The 27,901-nt window shown below is 39.6% G+C and overlaps 2 protein-coding genes across 6 annotated transcripts in view; one reads left to right on the forward strand and one right to left on the reverse strand.

Annotated features, from left to right (window-relative positions):
* On the forward strand, positions 1 to 23,215 carry MTFR1 (mitochondrial fission regulator 1). Of its 2 annotated transcripts, none has more exons than XM_080582435.1 (8): positions 1 to 144; positions 5,309 to 5,451; positions 8,729 to 8,827; positions 14,173 to 14,291; positions 17,364 to 17,605; positions 19,327 to 19,588; positions 19,756 to 19,924; positions 21,487 to 23,215. In XM_080582435.1, the coding sequence occupies exons 2-8, from the start codon at positions 5,386 to 5,388 to the stop codon at positions 21,544 to 21,546; spliced, it is 1,017 nt and encodes a 338-aa protein (XP_080438561.1). In that variant the 5' UTR covers positions 1 to 144; positions 5,309 to 5,385; the 3' UTR covers positions 21,547 to 23,215. The 2 variants fall into 2 exon arrangements, with proteins under 2 accessions (XP_080438561.1, XP_080438562.1); XM_080582436.1 differs by having other exon boundaries at positions 81 to 144; positions 5,312 to 5,451.
* Positions 22,526 to 27,901, reverse strand: part of PDE7A (phosphodiesterase 7A) — an 80,243-nt gene continuing 74,867 nt past the window's right edge. For all 4 annotated transcript variants that reach the window (XM_080582429.1, XM_080582427.1, XM_080582428.1 and 1 more), the window contains one exon: positions 22,526 to 27,180. In XM_080582429.1, coding sequence (XP_080438555.1) covers positions 26,969 to 27,180 — 212 coding nt within the window. In that variant the 3' untranslated portion in view covers positions 22,526 to 26,968. The remainder of the gene's footprint in view (positions 27,181 to 27,901) is intronic.

The following is a 27,901-nucleotide window of genomic DNA, read 5'->3' on the forward strand; positions in this document are numbered from 1 at the left end:
GCCTCCCGGCGGGCCGACCGGCCTCCTATTGGCTGAGGCGGTGCCGGGGCGGATGCGGATTGGCTGAGCGGAGGGGGGCGGGCGGCGAGCGCGGTGGGAGCAGCGGCTGAGGGAGGCAGCGCTGAGGCGGCGGCGGCTGAGGCGGTGAGGGCCGGGAGCGGGGGGGAGCGGAGCGGAGCGCGGCCGTTGCATGAGGCGGGCTGGGGGGGGGGCTCGGTGGTGCTGTGGTGGCCGCCCGGGGCCGAAGGCCTCGCTGGGGAGGGTCCTGAGGGGGCTCTGAGGGGGTTTTAGTGAGGCGGAGGTATCCGGGGGGAGAGGCGCGTAGGGGCTGCGGGGTTGGGTTGGTGTTCTTGTGGCGTCCGCGCCTTCAGCGGTACCGCCGCGGTGCTGGGTTCCGCGGTCACTGCGGTCGTTGAGAGGTAACTCGTGGTGTGCTGGGCGGTGCTCTGTCCAGCCAGCTGTCCAAAGTCCCCCAGATCGACGGCTAGGGGGGTCTGAATGCTGATATCGACCGCAGTGTGTTCATCTGCCCGAAAGTGGCACCAGGGCTTCGTTAATAGTCCCTCCTCGGGCGGCTGCGAGCACAACGCTTACTAAGCATAAGTGGAAAGGAGATAATCCTGTCTGCTTTTTACCTAGTGCTAAAAAAAAAAAAAAAGCAAAAAACAGAAGGAAGGTGAGTGTTCAGCCCATCGCCTCTAAAACTTCCAGTTGCACGTTGCTGAGTCAAAACAATCTTATTCGGTCAGGTCACCAGCTAGCTGCTGCATGTAGGAGCTCAAAGTTGTTACTAATAGAGATTATGGGGAAAAACATGAAACATTTTGATTGCCTTTCCGACAAATACATCCTTTTGTTAATAACATTTGCTTTTTCTTGTTTCTCAAAGCTGTAGCTGAGGGACTGGCATTCACAGCAACAACCAGGGAGCTGAGTCTGGCAGCAGAGTGTGGGTGTGTGGTTATGGCTTAGAAAAGTTGGAACATTTCACTTTTCTACGCTATATCACTTAGCTATAATCTCTGTTGAGCAAAGGTTTTTGATCAAACCAGTGCTCAAACATGATTTCTTTCTTCTTCTCCATCCTTAGCTGGTAAGGTGTGGTGAAATTGGCAAGATGTGGTAAATATGTTTTTGTCCTTTGAGGTGTGTACAACTAGGTTATATTTCTTTAAAAAAAACTTTAACAACTCCTTTTGAATATATGTATTGTTTCCAATTCTTGCTTTAGATTTCATGCTGATGTTAGCTTAGATAAGCCCTTGATTGTCTGTGCAGTATCCACTGACTTTTATCTCTCTAGGTCTGTCATTTCAAGCAGGTGCTTCTGAAAGTAACAGGCACTTTGTTAGTTGTGCCTGCCAGGCCAAAAGCAGAATTCTGTAGCTGACTGCGTGCCTTCTGCCAAATACTTACAGTACTTGTAAGCGGTCTGTGTTGATTTGGGAGAGGGCCCGGTCCTTTATCAGAAGATTCTGCCTGCCTGCTTGGTTTCCTGTGGTAATTTTTTGTTGGCTTTTATCTTTCTTCATTAGTTCTTTAATATGTGTCCTTATGGATATAATTTCATCAGGTGAGCTTGGGTCACGTGTCAGTCATCAAGACTGAAGATATGCGTGGCCTGGTTTCCTGCTGAAGTAAGGAGGAACCTGCTTGTTTTTTTTTAATATAACTTTTGATATGCTTGGTGTTTCTTTGAAACCACACTTTGGAAAAAAAAAAGTACTTTGTGTTATGCATACCCTTTCAATTTAGAGACTAGACCTTTCATTTTTCAGATTTTGTGCACTTGTCCTTTGCATATGGCTGATCCTCTGCGTCAGGTGCATCAAACCATTCTCTTTTATTTTTGTGTGGAGTTTACATGAATAAGAGAAACTTCCTTTAGTAAGAAAAATATTAATATCTTCTTTTAAAGAGAGAGAATTCATAATTTGGAAGGGACTTGAATAAATACAGCACTGGAAAATATACAGAAATATTTCAATTGGAAAGCAGTTGCATCTAATTTTTCCTTCTTCTCGTCTTTCATGTGTAGCACTCGCTGGAGAGCCTGGCAGAGGGTTTCATTTCGTATTTGCTGACCAGTATACTTATGTGTACAGCTTCCAGAGCCTTTGTATTTATTTCATTAACATTTTATAATTTATAAGTGGTATTGTCTCTCAGCCTTCTAGACTGATACTTGATACGGAAGTATTGAGTGAAACCTGCAAAAGTGGTTGTAAAAAGTGGGGGCTAAGGAGAGCTCCAGGAGGGGAAAGCGAGAACCTGGAGACTCAGGAGTGCAGACCTGCTCGTTTCTGAATTAGGGAATTTCTGCACATTTCCATATCAGACAGAAAGTTCTCGAGCGTTGTTAATTTCTTTGTAAGTAGAGTTTTATAAACAAAGAACCCATGAAATTCCCACCCTGCCTGCTCTATGCAAATATGTAATTTTTTGTGTTATTACTCCTCTAACCTCTTCTGGGAATCTTGCCTATGACTACTGCTTATCATTGTAATAGTGTTACTTAAGCACAGCAGAAGTACCGCATTTCGTAGCAATATTGCTGTCACTTGGGGCATTTTATTGTAGTGATTGAGTTGTGGAAGCTTTAGAGGAATTAAACTGCTATTATTTTTAGTGTAGGAAGCATCAAGAAGATAGAGGATAATCAAGAACATAAAGGATAAATAAAGCAAGCATGAATATTTTAAAAGAGGTGTTATTGTAGGTTACTAGAAGCAATAAATGTTTAACTCCTGCTTCTGAAATTGGCGTGTATGCAAAGCGTGAAAGAAAAATCTGCTAATGCTTTTATTCTTGCTGTCCAGCAGTTTCACTAGTTTCATTTCAAACGAACCCTTTCTGTACTTGGGTCACAGAGTAATTGTGAAATAATTGACATTTATGAAGACAAGCGCAGTGCAATATAGTTTGGAAGAAATTAGTATAAAGTTTGTCTGGGGATAATTCTGGAACACTAATCAATCTTGTAAAAATAATGGGATATACTTGTAAATGTTTTCCTTTTAGATATGCCTTTAGATGACTAATTAGCCGGTCTTTATTAAAGCATGGCTGCCCTTAGTGTCAGTCTCCAGGAACTGGGTGGTACTCTGCGCTTTACAGACAGACCTCTGTCACTTTCTTCAGCAAAAGCAAACAATGGGGCATTGACACGATTGGGAAGCTGATGACTGTGGTTTGGGTACTTGAAGTATTTAGGCTACAGAAGAAACAATAATTTATAATGTGAACTGCAGATAATCATCTTAAGTAAGTCGCTTCTGGCCAAATCACCTTCTGTTATGAACGACTCAGTCCTCCTGGTTGGTCAGAATCCAAGTAGTCAATACATTTTCTTTGCTTACTGAACAAAACAAAACGTGACTAAAATGACATAAAAGAGGGGAGATTTAGATGGGATGTTGGGAGGAAATTCTTCACTCAGAGGGCGGTGAGGCACGGGCACAGGTTGCCCAGAGAAGCTGTGGTGCCCCATCCCTGGAGGTGTTCAAACCAAACCATTCTGTGATCTCCTTATAGTGCTGTCCCTTGCCTTCACCCGCCCGCCCTGTGCTCTCAGGTGCTCAGCAATACATTCTCTACCTTTTTTTACTCTTCCGTGTGAATGTCTTGACACAGCCTCCATTTTTTCTTCTCTTTGATTTCCACACTACGTGTTCAACAAGTCTGAATTTTGGAATGAGGCAGAGGAGCTCCTTTGGAGAGGCACGCTTTCGGAACAGGTTTCCCCTTTTAATACAGTTTTCTCTCTTTTATGTCACCGCATCTCTGCAGTGCCAGATATGATGCCAAATCTAATATGAGGCATGTAGAAACACTTGTGTTTCTCCTGCTTTAAAAATACAGCAGGTGCAGTGTGATCAAAGATACAGTCTAGCAGCTTGTCTAAGGGAAGAATTAACAGATGCCTAAAGGAAGACTAGATCAAGTAGATGGTAACGCTTCCCTAAAAGACTTTTCCACCTTTTGGTAGTCCATAGCTTAAGGACTTCTTATTCATTATGTATTAATGTAGCTTATGTTGGTGGCTGTTTGATAGGTAGCCCATTATTTTTCCCTGTTGTTTTTCTTGTAACAACTGCATTTTCCATCTAATCTTTTGGTTCACTTTGTTGTTGTTGTGTTTTTTTCTTAATATATTTTTTTCTCTTAGTTTTACGTTAGCTGATAGATTAGTTTTTTTCCTAGTTTATTCAACAGTAAAAGAAAATCCTGTGTGTTTTTCTTTATGTGGTGATGAGAAACTAATATCAAACTCTTGTTTGTTTGTTTTTAAGCCTGTCTAAAAAAAGGTAGCTGTAAAGTTGCGCTCCTCCTGCCAAGTTTCCACAAGAAGTAGGTTATTACTAACGAACTGTTGGGGAAAAAAAAATGTTTGTAATGGAAACAGTGATGATTTAACCGTAGTGCTTGTGGGCACTTTCAAACTGCCGAGCTTTTCCATCTCCCGACTTTCAAACTTCCGAGCTAACAGTTCCTTGCTGCTCCGTTGCCTTAGTCATCCTTCTGTGTGCAATGGCTTCAGCACCACACTTGTTCATGCTACAAATATGTTGTTCAGGGTGGTTCAGCAGAGTGTTGTTTCTAGTCTGATGCACAAAACAAACGTAAACCTACATCTATGGCTTTTTTTTTTTTTGGTGGCACACACATCTCGATGGCATCCAAGTTATGACTGGTGTAGAACATGTTTAGAGGCAAAATACGCTATTTTCGCTAGAGGAGCAATGAAAACATCTTGATTTAAGTGAATGGTAGGATGTATAAATAGACACAATTTGAAATCTGGCCAACTTTACAAGTCACTGGAGGATTTTCAGGTCCCGCAGCTACACTATTTCCTGTCTTTTTCTTCTATTAGTCATTTTTCCACATTTCCAGTCTCTCAGCTGTGGGAAAACGGAGGAAACAGCAAAGCTGTCAGAGAACTTGAAAGAGGAGAGGTGGTCTGCTTTCTGTAGCTTGTTCTTGCATGGAGAAGAGTTTCAGATAGGAGTATGGCCCGTGGATCTTGGTGTTAGTCCCTTGCTGCCGTCATTCCGCGGTTTCCCAGCCTTTTAATCATTAACTTTGCAACAGCTCTGATTTCTTAAAAATCATCCAAAAAAATCTTTGTCACTTCTACCAGGTAACTGCTTTCTGGATGCCTGTACCTTGCAGTACTTGGAATTGGCTCTGAAAGTATCTTATTGTCAGTAACTGTTTCTAAAGCTTGTTTTTGGAATGCATGGAACAATTTACTCCTGTACATGACCACAGCATGCTTCTAAACTGTTTGTGTTTCTTGTTTCAGAAGGACTATGGAACCTCTGCAGTCCTGCAGATTTGGAAGGCTTAAATCCAGGCTTGGAAAGGCATTTTCCAATCCAGATGATTTGCTGGCTTAAGCGCTTAATTAGGATGGCTTTTGAACAAGTTGGATTAAACATGGAATCAGTAAGTGTTTCAAACTTCATTTGTTTTTTCAGAAAATCAGGCGTGGAAAGCACTTCATGTATTTTAGCTTGTGCATACCCATTCCAGCAGAATACTGTAAATATACCAAATTCTCGTATGATTTTGCATTGCTGGAAAAAATATGGAATTCACTACTTAGACACTGAAGTACTAAGTAATATGTGAATTAAAAATATCATGTAGCTCCTTCTAGCTCCAATAATAAAGTGTTTACAGTGTAAACACTGCTTTTCATGCTGGGCTTCGATGTGTATTTTGAAGCTGAAGGAAAACTTTCAACTGACTTTTGACAATGATACTAATTCTTAAATGTTACTAGTTCTTTGCTTGCGTCTTGGAGATGTGCAAAGCTCCATGAAACTGAGACGACAAGAATTGTGCTACATCTGCCTCTCCTCTTCAGAGTGTTACTGTACATGAGAGCAACACGGCTGTGTTCTTTATTGAGGAAACAGAGGAATGCACATGCGTAGGTCTCTACCTAGAGGAAAGTGTATGTAGAGTTTTCTTTCAATGTTTAGCAGAGGGAGATAGGTGTTACGCATCGCCTGCTTTATCACTGGGATCTTTAGGAGCTATTTTGAGCTGAATTATTGGCTTCACTGCAATAATCCCAATAATTTTAGTAAGGTGGAATTGCTTACCAGCTATGCAGTACTTACTTAGGGTGGTTCTTCCTCCAGTGATTGTGGTAGAACCTTTTATTAATCTCGGGAATTTACGGAGAGCAAAACTAATATACGTTGTAAGTTACCCATAAGAATCAGTATTTTAGGCTTTTATTAGAGCTGAAGTCTGAGATTTTATGCAGTGTAACTCTGAAAAATCAAAGCTTGAGAATGGGCTCTACTGTGGTCATTGGCAGTTTGAACAGAGCGGGAAAAACGGGTTTTTAACCTGTTACCCCCCATTCTCTACTTGTATCGAGGCTGTGATAATGCAGGTACGTTTCCAGATGTCAGCCATCCTGCAGAACAGCAAAACACTGATGCAATAAGGGGTATGACTAAGTAGTGTTCTGCAGACCTGCTCTGCCAGTGCTTCAAGTCAACAAGAAGTCGTGTGAACAGGGGTGAGACTTCCTAGCTCACCTGGGGGGTGTGCTGGCTTTATTGACGTACCTGGTGGCGCAGCTTGCGTGCGGTTTTCTGAAAGTATCGCCCAGCCATATCTTGACTGAGCTTAGGTAACTCAGAAAACTTTGTTGCACCAAACTATTGCAAAAACCTGAAAGGCGTTTGGGCGCCAAACACTTTGGGTATATGGGCCCTAGCCAGCCTCTTGGCTGTGGTCTGAGCAATCTCTAAACAAGCTTTACCACTTGTTTAAATAATGTGCTGCCCGTATGTCGCTAATACAGCACCTAGTCTAGCCTCTTCGCTGTTGGGGAAGTACTACTGTAATTAATCAAGCCTTCCCTTGCCTAATACTATTTTTTTCCGATGTACCGTCGCTTTGAGGCTCTTGTAAACTGTCCTGCTGTTAGCAGCAGAAGCTGCTGTGAATAGTGAGGCTGTATTACTGTGGTACTGCTTGTTGGTGGCTTATTACTGAGGGCTCCAGGTCTACCTGCTCTTTGTTCAGATGTACAGATAAACATTAATGTCGCAAATGTGAGGTCTTTGAGGAATCCAAAATGCAGTACCCATAGAGTACTCTAGAACGCATTTTTTTCCAACGTGTAACTTAACTGCATATTAAGCAAGAGAATTTTGTATTTCATATAATGAAAAAATCGAGTCTGAGTGGATGATTGGCAAAGTTGCAGCTCTGATGTGGAAATCTAGCGTAGCATATGTGCAATGCATATGTGCATTTATTTTATCAAACGTCATACATTCAATTAAAGTCAGGGGAAGGAAAGATGCTTCAGTATAGGACTAAGCAAAATGTTTGTGTGAAGTTTTTGAAATAATATAATCTGGGGATAAATACCACGGAACATATTTTCTTCTGAATAGAACCTTTGAAATCTACGAGTAGTGATCTTTGCTTAGTATATCAAAATGGTTTTCAGCCGTGTGTTGTGAAACTCCCACAGCTTCCCTACACTAATCACGCAGGCGATACAGCCGTGCCACATGAGGGTTGGTTTAATAGTATTAACAGCATGGATTTTATCTAAGTTTTCTGTTTGGGGCAACCTTCTAACAGGATGTTGAGTTTGCTTGAAGCTATGAGCCTTTAAAAACTAAGGTCTGAGTAGTAAATTCGTATCTACAGTCATAAGTAGACACAGCCCAAGTATTTTCAATTATCTGACAGTGTTCTAATTGTTTAGTTATAGTCTTCCTGTTATTGTTTCACTTCTTTGCTTTGTTTCTGTTGCCATTCTCTGTGTTTAAATCTTTCCTACTTCTGTCTCTGTGCTCTTTTCTTTTGTTCTTGATCATTTGTAGTATTGTCCTAGGATAATAGTCTCATTTTATTTCATACAGCTACGGTAAACAGTAGAGCAAACATTCTTGACATTAAGTACAACAGAAATTCAGTCCCTACTGAAACAGCGTAGAAGAAATATGAATTGCAGTAGAAACAGTTCAGAATCAGAAGCCAGATGAATTGAGGTGCTATGTGCAATTTTCACTAGTGCATGTGTATTTTATGACAGTCTCATTTTCAAATGTGTCTTTTTTTCACTTTTCCTTTTCTCTACCCTTTAATTCCACAGTTACACTTTGTAGTTTATGCTAGCTATTAGGGGGTGGTTTGTTTGTTCGAAGACTGGTAGACACAGTTCCTGCGTCAGAAGAGCTCGTAATGAAAAAAGAAAATAGACTTTGGGAAATGTAGAGTTACATAACTTTATGGATTTGTCACGATTGAGTTGCTTTTCATGAAACCCTTTAAAAAGTGGTGTATGACTCAATGCAGATTACTCTTTGTTGTTTTAAAAATGGATAAATTATGCTTTTGAAGAAACTACTAAATTTTGAATCCTTCTGTATTACTAGATTTATTGTTTTGAATTTAAACTTAATACAAAGGCTGTCATGAGCCTAAACAGGCATATTCTAATGACCAAAACATTTTTTTTGTTTTACCAAATCAAGTATAAAATGAAAGGAGTTCACTAAATTAAGTGATAGAAATTTGAGTGAATGTGTTATGTTCTCTCTCCTATCATGAAAGCAGTGACTTAGAATTCATGAGTACATTTAGCACAAGCATAGTACAGAAGGGTAAGGGGAAGCTACTTCGATATGATAGAAGAATGAATCATCTAACAGCTGACTTCTTTTTTTCTTCCTTCTAGGTACTTTGGTCAAGCAAACCTTATGGTTCATCTCGAAGTATTGTAAGAAAAATTGGTACTAACCTCTCTCTAATACAGTGTCCAAGAGTCCAGTTTCAGGTAGGCATTCTCAGCAGTTTAAAACACAAGTTTCACTACGCAGATAAAGAGATTTGCTGCTGTGTCAAAAGATTTTAAGCAATTCTACAGTTCATTTAAAAAAAAAAAAAAAAGACTAGAGGGCTCCTAAAAGCAGAATAAGATAAACCTGGCCCATCAGAGAATTAATTTACCTCAGTTCTTCCCACTTCAAGTTCAGACTTTTACCTAATGTGAATTCTTCAGCTTCTATACTGCCTAAAACACGAATCCATGTTGCTGTAACACACATAATGAAACTTCAGACAAACTTTTTTCCCAAAGAAAATGGAACTTCTAAAATGACACGATACAGTATTAAAAAGTTACTCATGGAAGAAAAATTCTTTCTTAAAAAAGTTTGAAACTGATTTCTGAAAACAGTCCTTAAAGCTAGGCTTAAGAGGCATGTGAAGATGAACAGTGTTACTTAAAAATATTTGGAAAATAAACAGCTTTATCAGAAAGTTAAAAATTAGTTCTAAGATAACATGAGTACTCTTGCTTTTTTTTATACAAGGCTAGCATTGTGTAGGTGAAAGGGGAACATCAGTGCTCTGCAGCTTTCTGATTTGTTTGCTTCTAACTTTGACTGCGTATAGTGGGAGGGTAAAGAGCAAGGGTAAAGCTTAAGGAGGAGAAAACCCTTGCTTTTTATAACAAGTTGTTCAGGAACAGATGGAAAAATGGAAGCTGTTACACATAATCTCTTCAACTCTGAGTGTGCTGTGGATTGGGGGTGGGTATAGAGCTAGAGAAATCTTGTGTTTGAAACTCACGCTGAGAAAGGAATATTTCTGGGACTGAACAAGGGAGGGGAACATAAAGATGATGAATGGTGGGTGGGAATCATCACCCACACTAAGACAGGGTAATTGCTACAAAGCTAAATTTTTCACTCTTAAATTCATCTCTTTATCCTCTATGAAACATATGAACAATATTTAAATTTGAAATTACGTTAGTAAAATCAGATAGTTCAGACTGTCATGGAAGCCTTTTTGGTTAAGTATTTTGAGAAACTAGGAGGCCAAGCATCTCCCAGTACTGGTGGCTTCATGAAACTTTTATTTTATATATATACATTTATATACATATATATGTATTTATTTATATACATATATATATATGTATGTAAATATATATACATACACATTGCAGGGGAGAAATTTGTGCAGGAGGACAACAAAATGAGATGCTGGATTGGGACTTTTGGGTATATAATTCATAGTAGTTATGCTAGCAGCATGGCTCTGTGTGCCTCAACTTTGAAAGCAAGTGAAGTCCTCCTGTGGTATATCTGAGTTTCCCTTGTAAAGGCTATACAAGGGAAGATAGTGTTCATTTTTAATAATTAGCCAAGTAATGCCTTCTGTCAATACAGTATATGGAAGAATTTAGGTACTTGCAGAGAGCTGTAAGATACGTCTGGGGATTTTTTTCCGAATACTTTTAGTGTTGAAATAAAAAGATAAATATGCATCTTCATCTGAATTCTGTGCTAGAACAAATAAAATACTTGCTTTTTTTTCCTCTTAAAGAGTCAAACGGTCAGCTTTGCTTAGACTTTATGCACAGTAAGGCTAAACATTCATCTTCTGTTAGATGAAAGGAAAGGATCCTAAAAACAGAAGTGCAATTATCATAGTTGATTGAATTTGAAATATTATAACATTGAGCCTTTAGGTATATTAAAGTTTATGTGGTTTATGCAAGGCTTTTTAATACATATTTTATAACTATTTATAAGTTTTTAAATATGTAAACTGCTGAACATGTAAAACTGTGGTGCTAACGTCTATTTTTATGTCTTAACCTGTGTTAAAGATTCTGTACTGAAGTTCAATGCCAGTCTTGATCATTTTTATGCTTTTGCAACTGATGCTTTCCTATAGCTGTCTCTTCCTTTTTCTTTCTTGCCAGCTTTAGCTATATTATGAAAGGACCATGCACTGAACCTTGCTGTAAGTCATTTTATTAAAAAACAAAGCAAACCATACTTGCCTCGTCTGAGGGTGCATGCATATCATCAGTGTTTCTAACTTTAAGAACAATAAGCTGTCTATAGGCTTTCATTTTCTTTCTGATAAATGGATAAGAGATATTGAAAGCATATCTCTCTTATGTTCATTCTTTTCTCATAGCATGCTTTTGTTCTGCTCGTCTAATAAGCAGAGTAATAGCCTAATATTCTGATTTTTGAGGTCTGCAGCTGTTGTAGTACCTCTCTCTGGGCCTTGCCGTAGTCAACATTTAAATTAACTGCTACATGCAGCGGTGACAAAACTTACCTTATCTGTTCTCTATAGCATGAACAAATGAAAATGGTTCATAACGCTCTTCTGTCTGTCATTATTTTAGGTTTATCTGTGGTCTTTAGGAGGAAAAAAATAGTTAAACATCAATATAGCCTAGGTAGATTCTAACAAACCTACAAAATACTCAGAAGATTGGATTGGTAGCACAGGGAGAGGAAGGCTCTTGTGTCCCCCAGCTACAGCACCTCTGCTCTAGTCCCGTGCTTCTCCTGTTTGTCTGACACAGACCTGGTAACCGAGTACAGGTCTCCGAGGGAATTGGCTTGAATCTAGCAAACATCAGAATTTACTGGGCTAATTTGAAAAATCATAGGAAGTTTGTCTTGGTTGAAGTATTTCAAAATGGTTAACACCTAAATTTATCAGTAATTTGAAATTAGAGATTTTTGTTCTATTCTTAAATGTGTAAAAATATTTGTTCCACTTTCTATTTCCTGGGGCAAACAGAAAAATAGAGATCCTGCTTTGACATCAGCTAAAACAGAACAGTGTTTTGTTTTCCAGAAATTCTTTCAGAAATGGATCTGAAAGCCACAGGTGCACGCGCACATGCACAAGTGTATGTGTGAAGCATACACACATAATAAAATAGGAAAAAAAACTAAGGAAAAATTTGGGGCAACAACTCTATATTTCTTGGAAAAGCAGGCTACTTCCACTCCTTCCATGTCCACCTCTGCTTTCAGCTCTCTGTTCCCCATTTCAGGTGCTGGCAGAGCAGTTGTCCAAGTGTTCTTCAGCCAAGGTTGGCTGCAGGAATAGGGTATTCAGCAGGGCTGTTGAAACATCATTCTATAGACGAGCAAAGGTTTTAAGAGATGGGTGTTGGCTTTGAACCTCTAAATTCAATTAAAAATCCTGCCTCAACTTGAAATTCAAAATCCACTGCTGTGGGAGGCCTTGTCATTTATAGGGATAGAGAAAAGAAACATCTGTATATGGGTAACAAGCAGATTCTGTTTACATGTAAATATGAATAAAAAAGTAAGACGAAACTTGCCTCACAATATAACAGAAGGCTTGCTACTAAATGTTGGATTAGAACTTATTTATCTCACAAAGCAGGAAACCTGGCAATGGGAAATGCATTCCTTACTGCTGATTTATAAGACACTTTTTGATGCAAGTGCTTTTATTTAAATACGCCTTCAATCTTTTCACGGTAATAGTTCCTCACGTGACCATTGCCATCAGGAAAATGTGTATCACCTGCAAGAACTGGCTGACATGCTACAGATGCTTTTAATTGCCACTAACATTAATACAGCTGCTGTGGTCATGAACATTTCTTTTTTTATTTAAAACGGCAACAGCAAAACAAGGAAACCTCAAACAATGGAAATCCTAACGTGCAATATAGTATTCTCTAGACTGTTTTAAAGTGAGGCAGACTGTGATGGTATTAGGCACAACTGTTAATGTGATAAACATATTACCATCTGTGCTGATGCTACCTGGAAAAAACCCTGTTGTTTCCAAATGATCTGATGATGCCAATATGCACTCCTGGGAGCTGTGAGAAAGGCTCGCGCACAAGTTGCAAGAGTACGAGGTGAAGATGAGTAATCTCAATTTCCAAAGCTGTTTGTAACAACTCCTGGGGGAAGGAAAAAAAAAGAACCACAACACACAAAGAACAACAAAAATAAAAATAATAAAAAATAACAACACAATTTCTGTTTCCCTGGAACTTGTGTACCAAAGGTTACAACTGAAATACCTGTGAATGTTCTTCCTAAATGGTTTCACTTAATCAAGACCGCAGTCCTACTGTGCTAGGTCTGCTACGAATTCAGGTTACTGCGACCGTTCCATAGTTGCTGCTACGTTATAGTTGCCTCTTACAGAGGTGAGTTGCCTTGAAATTTGACTTAAGCACTAACAGGACAGATCAAAGCTATCTTTAAGAGATTACTATATGATACCACCTTCTTTGTGAGTGTTACTAGCTTCTTGGCCACAACCAGGTGGTGCGTAAACAGCTGCAACAACTCGTGTGCAAATTTGGCACGTGGATTGTATCTAATACAAGCAAAAGAGGTGGCATAGTTGCGCTGGAGATAAACAACTAAAGACAGCAAACCGAGCAGAGGAAATTACTAAAAGGTATTTCAGTAGCTTTTATTTGCTAAGGTACTGAGCCCGGGCTGATCGGTAGTCCAGTGACTGAGTACACATGCCCTTGTCTAACCTGGGGAAGCAGCCAATATTTCCAAGGAGATTCGAAACCATTTTGTATAGCTGTGGTTATGGAACATATAGTGATGGTCCAAACCATTTTTCAAATCTTCATTCAGGTCTGACACTTAGCTGTAAATGTAAGAAGGGTTCCAGTCTCTTGAGCGTTGTTCACCTTTGGCTTCAAAAAAGCTGGTGACAGAACTGTGCTGAAAAATAGTCTGTTTGGCATGCTATAAATGAGATTTTTAGCAAGTAGTGCAGTCGTTTCCATTGCGATTCCATCCTACCTCTCACTGAAAGTCCGTGTGATTGTGGAGCTAGTAGGAGTGACTTGTTTCCTCTATAATGTTTACGCCTAAACTCTTGTACAGAAATTCTGCAAGGTGTAGAGGAAGGGAAACACTTCAACAGAATTTCACTTTCAAAATATTACTAAATCAGAGTAAAAGTTTAAGAGGTAAGAGTAGTAATTATTGTCTCTTCTAACTGTTGGTAATGAATGTAATTAAAAACATTATCTGAGATAATACAGCGCACTATTTAAGAATGTTGATGCTTGTTTGTCATTAAGGTAACAATTTGCATTGGATTTTCAGTGTTAAGGTCATGTGAGAGTGTGTATAGGCAGCCACTGACATAGAGCTAGTCAGTGAAATGCGTTCTGGACCAAGCCCAGGATAGTAACAAGCGTAGTAAGTAAGTAAGATGTGTTTTGTGCATGTATGTGTTAATAGTAATGTGCAGCCTCACTAAAAGCATTGGGTAAAATAACAGTGAAATGGACTGGGAATCATGACTAAAACCTTCAAATTTGTCTTCAAAATTTAGCTTACTTCTCATGGCACAGAAGGAAACCATCCTCATCAATTTAGAGAAGATGCAGTGGCCTCCTTTGCAGATGTCAGATGGGTTGCTCAAGAGGAAGGTGAAGTCTCTACAAGGCTCAGGTATGCTCCTCAGATCTTCTCCTTCAAGTTAGAAGCCAAAAAAAAACCTAGATTCTGTCTGTTGAGAATATACTGTGCGTTACAGTTAATGGAGAGCACTTGTGTGCTGGGAGAGGGAAGAGTGGTAGAAAAGGTAGGGACCAGAAAAGAATAAGTAGAGATTGGAGTAACGGAATTGTGAATGAAAGGCTGGTTTGAGAACATGTCGGAGTTTGGCTTCATACAAGGAAGATCGTGGCTTTTGTTTACCTATTTATTGCAGAGAATTAGAGTGTGACAGCTTCACACAACCTTGTTCCCACAAAAATGTCCGCTGTGGCATGGCATGATTGCCAGCACTGATTCTTCTCCAGTTCTCCAGAGGCTTTCATTAGTATGGGGCAGGTATTGTAAGGCTTCCTAATTAACAGCAATGGTCATTCTGACAATCTGATACTTGTCGCATTGTTTTTCACCTTTCTGGTTAAGACTCTGCATTCTGCAGCAGAGAATTAAAAAATGATGACATATTTTGTCTTTAATCCTTATAATCAGAACTGGCAGGGAAGCGTGTCGAGCGCCTGTGTCCAGAATCACAGCGCAGGTACCGTTGTGTTGGACCACGAGCGCTACATGGCACGGCAGCTGCGTTAAACAGTTGGCTGAAGTGGTGAAGTCCTGTGTTGTAGCCTACCCAAACTGCTGCTCAGAGTAGCCTGAAACAAAGGCAGGGTTCTGTAGTGCAGAGGAAGTTTGTCTTCCAACCGACCTTCCAGAGAAAGGCACAGATAGAGATTGCTGGAGGATACGTTGTTAATTCGAAGGCACAAAACAGATCAGTAAGGACCTAGATGCCCTCCAACAAAACTTGCCACAGTGAAGCTTTGCGTGATATCCTGGTACTGCAACATTAGTTTCACAAACTCTGAGGGGAGTCGCGGAAATCAAGGCTTGTTTGAGAAAAACTATTCGTAGAGTGTCTGTGGTACAAAGCAAATGAACCAGCCAATACTACTGTTGTTTGCACAGAAATGTTTTGTTTAAGGATTGAACTGTAAAGCTATTAAGTCTAATGGAGACAAGAGGAAGAATGGCTCTTTGTTGCTTCAGAGAACCTCTTATGAAAGATGTAAGACTGGTGTGTTTGCTGAAATGCCTGCATTGTGCGAAGGGGGAGGAGAGGATAATTAGAGTGGGCTGGGACTAAAATAATCCTGCAGATAAATGGTGACCTTAGGGCAAACAGCTTGTAATGCAGCATTGTAGGTGGAGTACTTAGCAGGTACGAATATTTCAGTATGTACTGGTTATTACATCCATGCACGGTGTTAGGTAGTGTAGCATGCGCCCAGTGTTTTCCGTGCATTTGAAATTCTGTTTCAAGGAGATCCCATAGGTGTTACTGTTAAAATACATACTCAGGATAATTCCCTAAACAGTCTTGCAGACTTTTTTTTTTTTTTTCTGTGATTGCAATTTTATAAATGAAGCAACTAAAGGACAAGTCATATTTCTCCTACCCCTAGTCAGAGCAGTAGTGACAACTCAGGCATAATATTTTTCCACAGCATTAAATTCCACTGAGGAAATTTGCTTAAAATGCCTTTGCTGCTCAGAGCCGAAAATACCCTTTCTGTTCAGCTGTTCTGCTCCTTTTAAGAGTCTGTAGGAGGTACGTTTTAAAGAGAGAAGTGACTGCTGGCCCCTTCCACTTTATTTTTTAGGGAGTGCAGAGAGATGGCTGCCGTAGGAAGCATCCTGTGATTGTCTTAGTTTTGGTAGCTCTCCATGCCTGCGGAGATAGCACCACCTAAATTTTAACATCCTTCATAATATTCAGCTGTGCTTAACCGAGTTTTGCAAGTTGTGCTGATGCTTTCTGTCAGCGTTGTGAAAGATTCAGTTGTGCATCTAAGACCACACAGAGGTGGTCACAGCACAGGGCTTGTTCTAGCCTCGGAGCTTGGCTCTCGTTGTGAGTGTAGCACCATTGCAGATCTCAGGGGATCCCACCCCGAGCAGCTTACCCCATACACCCAGAGCTCTGAAGCTGTATTTAGTCTAGAGCTACTCTACACATTTTGAAAAGACGTATCACCAGACACTGTTCTTACCCTCGTGTTTGAAATAAATAATGGAATCCTGACCGGCCTGAGAAGTTTCAGGAACGAGTTAAGAGTTAGGTAATCACGATCAGCAGTTAGAAAGTATTTCTGTTTATATTAATCTATTATCAGTAATCCTTTTCAGTTCTACCTGAGATAAACTGTTTTATTAATCCTTATCAGTTCTACTTGAGATAAACTGTTTTAAAGTGTTGGCGTCTTCTATAAGCATAACCACTCGTTAGCTGCAGATGCACAATAACTCCTCAGTGTTTAACATAGCTTCAGCTTTAGTGGGTAATAAAGGAAAGCAACAGAGTTGTTTTCTTGCTCTTACGAGAGAGAGAAGGGAAGCTTCTAGACTCTTTAAAATCGTATGAAGTTTTATTCTCCATAGCTTTATTTATTGTTAGAAACCTTGAGATAAGATCCCTTCCTATTTACTGATAAGCAGTCTGTGTGCATCACCACTAAACTGTTCCCTGTGTTCCACTCTCTCGCCACTAAAATGGAGGGCTGGAGAAGTGCAGGAACAGTACAAAACATGCCATGGAAATAAGAAACTCTTCCTCCTTCAAGGGAATCAACTACAAATGACTTTTTACAGCCTATGGGGGGAAAAAAATGGTAGCATTTGGGCAAAAAAATGTTTTAAATCTTAATTTCAACAAAAACCAAAATATGCATGAGGCAGAGAAAGATTGAGGGCAGGAGGGAATAAATTCCTTTTTCTCTGGAAATCAAGGATTCCATACAAAGCTGGCAAGGCAGAAGGAGAAGAAATACCAGCCAGTGATGCAAACAGAAAGGATGTGAAGTTCTTACTCGCTTGGAGGTGTACAGTGTTTTGGGGGAAGTGATTTGTGTGAAGACAACTTTGAAAGTCACTCCTTTAACTCCTGTTCCTGTTTTGTATGTAACATTGCTTTTGTTTCTATCTATTAGAAAGCCTTTTGAGAAAAAAAATCTTTTGATATTTTTGTTACAGGTCAGAAGTTTGGTCAAAAACGGCCCAGCCCGGTCCGGGTGAAGTACATCAGCGTGGAAGATCCCCATGCAACCAGGGATCCTCACCAAGCCTGTTAGAAGACGAACCAGCGTCCAGGAGCACAGTGACAGCAAACGAAGAAGCTCTGCAGAAGATCAGTGCTCTAGAAAATGAACTAGCCTCTTTGAGAGCACAGATAGCCAAAATTGTAATCTTGCAAGAACAGCAGAATCTGTCCGCAGGTATTCAATTTGCTGTAATCTTAGCACAAATGAGTTAATGAGTTTGTCCTTTTTATGTTCACTACAGTGCTAATTCATTTTTGTGATACACTGCACTTCTCCAGGCTGTTTTGGTTAGTTTGGTAGACAGACGTAGCATACAAACCAAGGAATACAGAATAGTTCTGGAAGACAAGAGACCTGTTAGATTTTCTATATTTTCTAGTATTCTAAAAGTCTTTACATTTCTGTGAAAGCATGCCAGAATTCTGAATCTATGGATAAGTACAGAATATTAACAGCTTTCAGCAAAGCTCTTGATAAACGTGATAGAATAAACCAAGCTAAAAGAGCATAATTTAACTACTAGCACCTAAATCATCCCACCCAGTAATGAAACTGATTCTCTCATATCATGATGTTATCATGTAAGATGCTAGTTATGCTTTTGGCATACATCTCAAGCTTATAAAATAAATTGCAGAAAAGGAGATGAAATTGTTTTCTGTAGTCGTCTCTGGGATCAGACACGTTCATACGGAACCAGAAGCGGTGCACTGTTCCCTGTAGTAAGCAGAGTAACTCTTCGTAGGCTTCTTTCCCCTCCTTCCCTCCCCTCTGACTACCATCCATCCAGGTCTAAGTCTATGATCTGCAAGGATGAGTGGATCTAGCCCTTGCTCATTGGAGACAATAGCCACTCAGCTTTCATCAGTTCCTACAGTCACTTAGCAAATACATTGTTTTGTTCATGCATGAAATAATATTCTGATTCTTCAGATGTTGTTCATTTTTTTCTGTGAACCGATAGCAGTTACTTTATATTTCCTCAACTATTCGAATTGAAAACCGTAAAACAGTTTTAAGGATCACTCAGTTCCATTCTTGAAGTGTAGTTACTTGACAGAAATCCCACCGTAACGTACTTTTCCTCATTCTCCCTTTTCCTTTATGTATTAGGAAACTTAAATTTTGATGTGATTTTATCATCTTTACCTCCCTCTTCTGGTAGAATATGGTAACGATTGTGTATGAATGTGTATATGCAGAGCAGACTCCTGTATTATTTACATACCTATTTATACAGACTTTAAGCCTCAGAATTCTGATTCGGTCTGGTCTTGGTGATTTCTTTAAAGGGGCATTCGAACAGAGGTTTCTTAATTTATTTACTGCTGTAACATTTTTTACCTAAAGAGCACAGGAAATTTCAATCCAAGATAAACCTAGGAATCTAAACCTAAGAAACATGATTAGCTGTCTACCTCAAAGAGTTGGAATAAGATTTTTTGGAATAAGATCTTTGAACTCTGGAATTTACATTTTAAAATCTTGTATGGTAACTCCTTTATTTCTGAGATGTTGGTAGAACCATTGCTCACGTGACAGACTGGCTATGACTTCTAGCCCAGCACTTGCCTCTCAGAAGAAAGAAATACTGATAATGTTAAAATCAGGATTTAATTAAAAGACATCCTGACATCCATCCCACTGCAGTAAAAACATGAATGTACCCAGAATTTGAACTGGAAATCCAAAGAACTCCTCCTTCAGGAGGACTTTTACGTGCCTTTTCAGTCACGTCTACTTCAGTGGTTTAGGGTTGAAGAAGTTATGTGATAACCTAAAGAAAGCAGAGAGGAAGCAATCAAAGCTATTTTAGTGATGTTCTTACCTGAACACTTGTGACGTATAAGGGCATTTACAAGTAAGCTGACACAGAGTGCATGTTTTATTTGTAGTTGGGTTAAGTCCAGTTGCTTCAGCTGCTGTCCCTGGAGCACCACCGCCACCTCCTCCTCCTCCCCCTCCTCCGCCACCACCACCACTCCCTCCCCCGGGCCTGCAACGGAGCGTGTCTGCCATTGAGCTCATTAAAGAACGGAAAAACAAAAAAAATTCTGGACAGATTCCGACAGAAAATGGGCCAAAGAAGTCTGAGATACCAAACATGCTAGAAATCCTCAAGGACATGAACAGCGTGAAGCTACGGTCGGTGAAAAGGTAAGGCATTTATTTATATTTGTTAACTTGAGCATTAATGATTTGTTTTTATGACTCAGAACTACTTTGGGTTAAGACAGGTGGTGATGTAACAAGAAAGCAAAAGCATTCACAACTTCTCCAGCTTTGTTTTGGACTCCGCTAAACTTTCTCGTTGACTTTTCTAGATCACCAGAAGATACAAAAGCCAAAGTAGCTGACCCTACGGATCCTGCTGCATTAATAGCAGAAGCACTCAAAAAGAAATTTGCCTATCGATACCGAAACGATAGCCAAAGTGAAACTGAAAAAGTGATTCCAAAGACTGAAACAAAGACAAAGACTGAAGTAGTGCTGGTGAGTATTGTGGTTCTCACTGAACACATGCTTGGACTAAATGATAATTGCCTGGTAAGCCCGAGTAAATCTTTCTGCCAACAGATGCAAATACCTAGGAGTTAACATGGCTGTCCACAAAGCCCTATGAAGTACCACTGACACACTAGGATTTGTGGCAATCATGTTTTGTTTTTAGTATCTGTTCTCAAGATCGTGTCCTGTTTTGACTTGAGCTTTAAAAACCCTTCCTGGAGCTTTCTTTTTCAAACAAAAACCTCGTGTTGCTATGAGAATGTGATATTCTTAACCATTCAGATAGCGCATGTGCAATTTTGAAACAAGATCCTGAAACATCAGCTGTTCCTAGGGACATAGAAAGCAAATTGCTCAGAACGCCTGCTGGATCTTATTGTAGGAAGTTTCTTCTAATAATTAGCATAAGCTGAGTTAATAGTGAGTTAATAGAGTTTCTTTACAATGCAGGTATGTTAAATTATTTGTAAAATCTATGTCATAGTACAATGGCTGCTAGTGTATTTCAGATTGAAATTCAAGTAAGGGCTTTTTAAGCAGCAGATGTTCAAGATCTGAGTTTCTAGCAGCATTCACTTACTTACACAACAGGCTACTGTAGATCAGTTTTGTTAGTAAGCAGTCCTTGAAGCCTTGTGCTGTAGAATCAGAACAGAAAAGAGACTCCCTTTGTGAGTTTAGAAAAAAATGCACATAAAAGTCCAAAACTTAAAACAAACAAAAGAGTCGTCTGTACTCTGAATTATTTTCCTAAAAAAAAAAAAAAATATTTCTAAGCCACAAATCTCAGGATTTCTGAGTACTTCAGCTTATTAAGGTTGACTTACTTGCCTTTTGGTGTTTAGGCCTTTAATTTCTGTAATATTCAGGCTGTTCTTCACAACTACAAGGCTGTATATTTCCCCAAAATCAATCACTTGGTTCTAGCAGCAGAGGCTTTAAGAAGAGTTGGCAATGTTTTATTTGCACAAGAGCTTTTCACAAATTTTGCTTCGAAATTTGAAGTCCGTCTTTTGAGACAAAGGATCATTGAATCCTCAAAAACTAAGAAAACTGAAGGTTTTCATTTATGAAATGAGAAAATGTCGATGCATAATGAGCTAATAAATCTGTGTCATCGGTTATTTATCAGCATGTAACTTCTTTGCCAAATCAGTCCTTTTATGCTTTCCAAGGACTTGCACAAAAACACAGGACAAAGAACAGGAATAATCTCAAGAAACTCCTGCTAGAGCACTTGGTTGTCAACTTCTAAAGATAACAGCATCAATCTTCGTATTTTGCTGTGGTAGAGTGAAGGATCTCTAGTCAGAGCTTCTCCGGCAGATGGTTAGCTGCCTAATCTGAGTGATTGCAGCTGATCGCTGACATGTTTCCCTTTACTTTGTGGCTACAACGTGGGTAAAATCTACATGAAGAGAAGCAAGTTGATAAATGAGATTCTCTCTGCTCAGGTTCTAGTTGTACTTAGAACTTGGATGGATGGTAATGGTTCAGCTAGGTCTCTGTTGAAAGCAACCTGAATGTGTTTCTGGTTTCCTTCTCAGTTTGGACCGCACATGCTGAAGTCTACAGGAAAAATGAAGACTTTAATTGAGAAATCTTAACGTATTGAGATCACTACGTGAAAGACTGTAGAGCTGTTTTGTCCGAAATCTCTGACGTTGCAAATAGCACTAGTACCGAGTGGTCTCGTACAACGTGGAAAAACCTAATGTGAAAATGTTGAATTGAGGAACTAAACATTGCGTCTGAGGTGCGTGTTTGTACGTGATTTACCAAGGGGAGTAAGTTTGACCATTGTACTCAGGTATTAATTTTGTATCCAAACCTGGCTTTCTACTCAGACTTAACGGGGTGGTTTTAGTTCATTAACACTAAGTTAGCTCTACAACATTCTTTGCGCATAACTGACCACCTTAAAACATTGTGTACATGTTAATAATGACAGCGATACACCCTTAAGTTAATCAGTCATTTGAGCTCCAATGATGACTTGCACTACAAAGTTTAGTTTGATACTGAATTTTTCGTGTAAAAGTGTTTCTTTTAAACTCAGTTTTAGCAAATTTTTAGCCCAAATTAAAACTGAACACGTTCTGCTCCATGGCGAAACAAAGTCAAAACATGAACCTGCTGCAAAGGTCACCTGGTATGAGATATTTTAAATAGTAGCACATTCTTGGTGTTTTGTGGTTTTTTTCCCCCCAAAAATGAGTTTGTGAGCTTGCAAAGGTCAGACAACAAAACCGATCTGTATCATCTTGTGGCCAACACGAGCGCATGAAGAGTGAATCATGTGGAGGGAGCCTCTGTGACTAGCTAGTGCAATGAATTTGAAATAACCAGTAGATAGCAGCAGAGTAAAACGATTAGTGTCAGAGTATGTGTTAACTAGCGTAGGAGTGATGTAAAGGAAAAAAAAGGTACAAAGTACTGTGGGGTGCAAGTTGCCAGAAGTATATCGCTCATCTCAGCTGTGCTAGGAGATGCTCATCGACGCCTTTTTATTCCCAGTGGCCTTTGGGTCCCTGGATAGGATTTTAGCAGGTGGGGACTGCACAAGCCCTCACGGTCCTATTGGCAGGGAAGCAGTGGTAGGAGCTGTTGCACATAATCTGATTTCCAGGGGAGGTCCTTTGGGGATTTCCCAGAGCAGCTTCTTGCTGCCAGACCTGTACGGGGCTGGCTCACGGACCAGCCAACCCCCTGAGCTCAGGCCTCTATCCACAAATGTCAGGGGCTCAAACTAAAAATAAAATCCACATTGAAGAACGCTGCTCAGCAACCAGAGCGCTGTAACTCAGCTGCACGCTCAGGTGAAGCCAAGGTTTGCTCTGACTGTGGATAAACTTAGAAAAGCCAAGCCTGGCTAGTTCATGTTCTAAGTTTATCTGGCTACTGGAACAAGTACAAGTGCCTTTTAGAGCTGCTGTTTTCTAGGAAAAGAAAAACGCAGCGTGTTTTACGTAGAGACAGCTGAACGGCTCCAGTTAGGTTACTGAAGATGACTAAAGCTTTGCTGCTTATAACTGGAACGTAGATTGTGTGATCAAGGAAGATGTTTTCTGGTGTGAAACTTGAAATGCTGTTAATATGTACACAATATAAATTCCTTTCAAAATGCTTGGCCATCAGTTTTACTGACAGGCCGTTAAATCTTCATGTTCTTTTAAATGCCTTTAAAACACTTTTTTGAAAGATACTTTTGGGCTCAAGTTTTGTATTTAATGCTCTATATTGCCACTATGTAAAATTAAAAGCAGTTAAAATAAACGTGTATGTGATTGATTTATGGTACTCTACAAATGATGTCAGCCCCAACAAAGCGTAGTGTACGTTCTATTATAGTGACCGTAAATGTATTCACAGCTTGCATCCCTTTCATGACTGGACTACTCACCTTGCTGTGCAGCAGGAAGAACAGCAGAATTAGTCCTTGCATTGACTGGGCTGTGCTGTCGTTGTATTCAGATAAATGATCAGAGAGCACAAGCATTTTATGCTTCCCTACAAACTTAACAGGAAGATACTCAAGCCCTCCTCGGACACAAACACTTCCCCTCTCAGTCCCTTGGTATGGCTGAGAAGACCTCTGCCCAAGTCCCATCTGGTGAAAGTGTTTCCACCAGCTTCACCTGAACTCTCTCATTTGCAATAATGGAACTCAGTCCAGTTAATCATTAACCGTAAAGGTCAGGAGATCAATTGGCCTAACTACACTTGTCTAAAATGAGAGAAAAACCCACACTAAAACCTTTCCAGTCTGAAAGGTTGATCTGAGGTGGAGGTGTTCAGCACCCAGGAAAACCAGAAATGTGGCAAGACATGACGTAAAGCCACAGTAACAAAAATGCTGTACAAGAAAAAATAATCACAAAGCTGTCATCAAATAATTTATTTTATGCTTTTCTGTACCTTAATTTGCGTCTTTCTACGTGAAATCTTTTATATACACATGCCACTGCTGACAGAAAAACCTCCCAAGATACAAGTAGTCAAACTGAGGACATTCGCACCGGACAGATACCTCAGACATAAGCTAAGGGCCGTATCTGTCTCTCTGTGTTAGCAAATAGCGTGGCCCAACAGCAGCAGAGTCGCAGCTTAAAACCAATTATGATGGGAAGCTGACATCCATCCCGTAACACATTTCAGGACTCACATGGGCTGTGACTGGCTGTTAGCGGTTGTAACGCGTTAAGTACGCGCCTGGCATATTAATGCTCTCGGTTTATACACAAAACAATTAGCTGCAGGAACGCTGACATCCAGTGTAGATTTTTAGAAGGAATTTCAAGACAGTACTTTCAAGAGAGACATTTTTGTTTTAATTCAGTCAAGTGTCAGAAGCTTCCATGCACATTAATAAATGGGATTAGAACCATTTTTTTTTCAAATCCAATGCTGTAGGAAAAGCCAGAAGCCCCTCCCTAGGAAAGCCGGCATAGAACAAAATTACTCACATTTTACTCCAGGATTTTGACAAGCTGTACTGGTCCCTATCAGAACAGATCAATCTAACACTAAGATTGCAAAATGTTGAAGAATCGCAGGTTGTTTATAAATATTCTATGTAAGTATTGCTATATATGTATTTGTAAGTTCATTAACTTTCATTTCCATTAAAAATTCTTATTAAAATACAAGTATCCTGCAACAATTAGCAAAGTTTAAAGACAGCGCCTCAATGGCAATATAAACTGAGTCACATTTCTGAAAATGTGAGGATCAGGAGACATCAGATTCTGATTTTAATGGTTGTTTCGAAAGTATCTGCAGGCTCAGAACAGGTTTTATTCAAAAAACAGAGGAATCAGTACTTTTCCACACTTAACCCTGCAAATCTGTACAGGCTGTAAGGAAGCTGCGCTGCAGTCTCCACAGTGAATTACTCAAACGCACAGCTACCTCCTCTTTGTTCCGGCAGCTCCGAAGAACTCTGGCAAGTACCACCACCCTCTTAAGGACAAGCTGTTAAAATAAGGCTTTTTTTTTTTCCTCTTACGTCACGTTATAACCCAAACTGGCAGCACATTTGATCCTCTAGTGAAGTCAGACAATAGCAAGAACTTGCACTGGCAGCAAAGGAAGGAAGTCCACGCAGGTTCCAAAAAAAGTGGTTTCATTACAAATTTATTTCTTTAAACATGGCCACTTTGAGATTAATAATATTACTTCAGGGAACATGAAAGAGTAAGAAACAATTTTAGAAGGGAAACAAACAGGTAAGTCAGAATTTGCTTTTGAAACAGTGAAAGGCCAAGCTCGAAGAGGCGATAAATTTTGGAGTATTAGGAGGACTAGTAGTTTCAAATCCAAAAAATGGGCTTAGTTTTACAGTGGAAGCTCACTGCAACCTCAGCTGTCTTTCCATGACTCGGTCATAACTTAAATGTACAGGAGCATAACGTGAAAAGAACTTTTTTATTAATTAAAAGTTAACAGCAACAGGCACATATTAAAATGAATACGGCAAAGCCTTTACAAATGGCTTTACGCTGAAGCTCTCTCCCAAGAATGGCTGTTGCAACAAACTGTAAACAGAATTAATAAACAGTCTTTTACAATAAGAACAGGGAAATACAAATGAACTAAAAGAAAGCACCAGTTTCTCAAATCAGATTACAGTTGTGCTTACTGTACTTAAAACAATGTAAAACAAATTACAAAAATGGAATGTTTTAAGTTTAAAATTAGTCCTTTAATTTTGTCCTAAAAAACATTTTCTCCTTTTCCCATCAAAACCCCATTAGCGGGTAATGTTTCAGTAGAGGGAGGAATAAGTAAACAATGCACTTTTTTTATTTTTTACCTTTTTTTTTTTTTCAAATCAAAAACAAATTTGGTCACTTAGCTTTGTGCATAGTTTAAGGCATCTGTAGCAATTTGTTACAGTTTCCTCCCCGATGTGGCTGTTCATGAAATTGTCACATTCTAAAAGAATAAATAAAAAAAAAAAATGTTGCCGTTCAAACCCTTCCCAGCTCCCTCCCGCCCTCCCCCGCCCCAGACATACTCACACACCCACACATACACACACACTGCAGCGAAAGGGGCATTTGTACCCTTGTTCTGAAGGACACGCTTCCCATCCCACTTTATTTCAGATTGGCAAATACCCTGAGCTGATTATGGTGTTTAGACATTCCACCTTTTTCTTGCATGTGCAGTTCAAGTGTACAATGGTGAAAACAACATGCGATGTTTTCACTGCAGAATCGCAATGCAGTTCAGACGCTTCCCCCCCACCCCCACCCCTTCCCTTCCCAAATTCAGAAGTGTTTTCCGCTTTTAAAAAACTGCATTCCCATACAGCACTGGAGTAAAGCTTGGCTGTGCTCTATGATGAATGCTCAGTTCCCAGTGCACAAACAAAATTATGGCAAATGGGAGGCTTTTCTGGCATCCAAAGAAACAAGAGCTGCAGTCTCGGATTTGATCTTTTTCTTTTAAAAAAGCAAAAAACCCAGGTTAGTGGTTCCTTCACAGCCATGCGCAAAGGTTAAGTCTAGAACCAATAGTTTCAGAGTACATTTGTAAACATCAAGTCTTGCCAGAGGCAGCAGAGGATGGGCACTTCACATTTCCGTATTAAAACAGGGACTGAGTGGAAGGTATGCTTTGAACACATTTATGCAAGTCTTGCTAAATTCCAAGAAAGTGGAACGATCCATCTCAAGTCTTAGATTTGAAGACCAGATTTCAGATTTCACAAAAAAAAAACAAAACAAAACATGTGGCACAATGAAGCTCTCGTACTGTTCCTTCAAGGCTCAGTCACTGCTGTGCTTTGCATATTCAAGGTTCCAAACGAAAACCAACTGAGGCATATGCATATTGCTCTATGTTCGGATCTTGCAGTTAAAAAAAATCAGGTTCAAATGGTCTGTGTCAAAGGAAAACTTGGAAATAAATAATGCTGGCATCATTTTACCATTTTACCAAAACCTCGGGCAGACAAGTATCTCCTTTAATCCAGCTGTGCAGATACCAAGAGAAGAGGCAGTTTTGTCATGAAGATTGAGGTCAGGACAATCGAGGTTCCTGAGGTAATATGTCTGAGTCCATTTCCTCAAAAGCGGGATCAACATCATCACCACTGCTAGACTGTTCTCTCTGCACTCCCTTCCAGCTCGCCTTGTTCAGTCCCAGGTGGCCAAGCATCGTCTGCGACAGCCTGGTGTTCGAGAACCGGGCCCACTCCCCAAATAGCGGCTCCACTAAGTAGGTCATAAAACCTTAGAAGACAAGCAAACAAACATACCCAAGTGAAAAAACAGGAGAAAACCCACTGAACTTTAATAAAATCCAGTAAGAAATTAAACAATGCACCGGACTATTCAAATGCACATTTAAAAAGTCATTTGATATTTAGGGCGTCTTTACTAAATAATCTCTCAAAATACAAACAATTTCACTGGTCAGTCAAAGGAACAGCATTATATTGGATTACAAATGAGCCTGCTTATTTCAGAATGACCAAATGAAGTGAAATATTAGAAAGGGTTGGGGGGAGAGGAAATCTAAGCTTCAGTAACTAAGTCACAAGAACTACACAAATCTTTCATTTAGACACGTAGGTTTTCTAAGAAATTGCCCCATAGGTTATCTGAACTATATTACGCAGGGAAAAAAAAAATAAATAAAATGAAAACCTGGGTTCTTTTCACAATATTAAGCTGATTAAAAATACTGAAAAATACAATTAGCCAAATTTTTAAACAAAAAGGACACAAAACACCAACAGATAAACATTTACATTTGTGTTTGTGCATATGTGTATGTGCAGCTATTTATAGTATCTGATTTCTGTGAACCAAAAATTGAATGGTAAGCCTACCAAACTGGGCTTGCTTAGATCTGTCAATTACAAAAACGTATAATTCTCTAACATTATATATCAAAGCAGTGCAGCTGATCAAACGTTTTTTTAATCTTTAATTAACTTCAAGCGCTCCT

The sequence above is a fragment of the Anser brachyrhynchus genome (assembly GCF_964034855.1).
Source record: "Anser brachyrhynchus genome assembly, chromosome: 2".
In the NCBI taxonomy this organism is placed as follows: domain Eukaryota; kingdom Metazoa; phylum Chordata; class Aves; order Anseriformes; family Anatidae; genus Anser; species Anser brachyrhynchus.

What these genes read in the sequence shown, in the direction of transcription:
- MTFR1 (XM_080582435.1), top strand. Translation starts at nt 5,386, where the DNA reads ATGATTTGCTGGCTTAAGCGCTTAATTAGGATGGCTTTTGAACAAGTT. An exon ending in TTGGATTAAACATGGAATCA is followed by an intron (nt 5,452 to 8,728) that starts GTAAGTGTTTCA and finishes TCTTCCTTCTAG; the next exon opens with GTACTTTGGTCAAGCAAACC. An exon ending in GTCCAAGAGTCCAGTTTCAG is followed by an intron (nt 8,828 to 14,172) that starts GTAGGCATTCTC and finishes TTCAAAATTTAG; the next exon opens with CTTACTTCTCATGGCACAGA.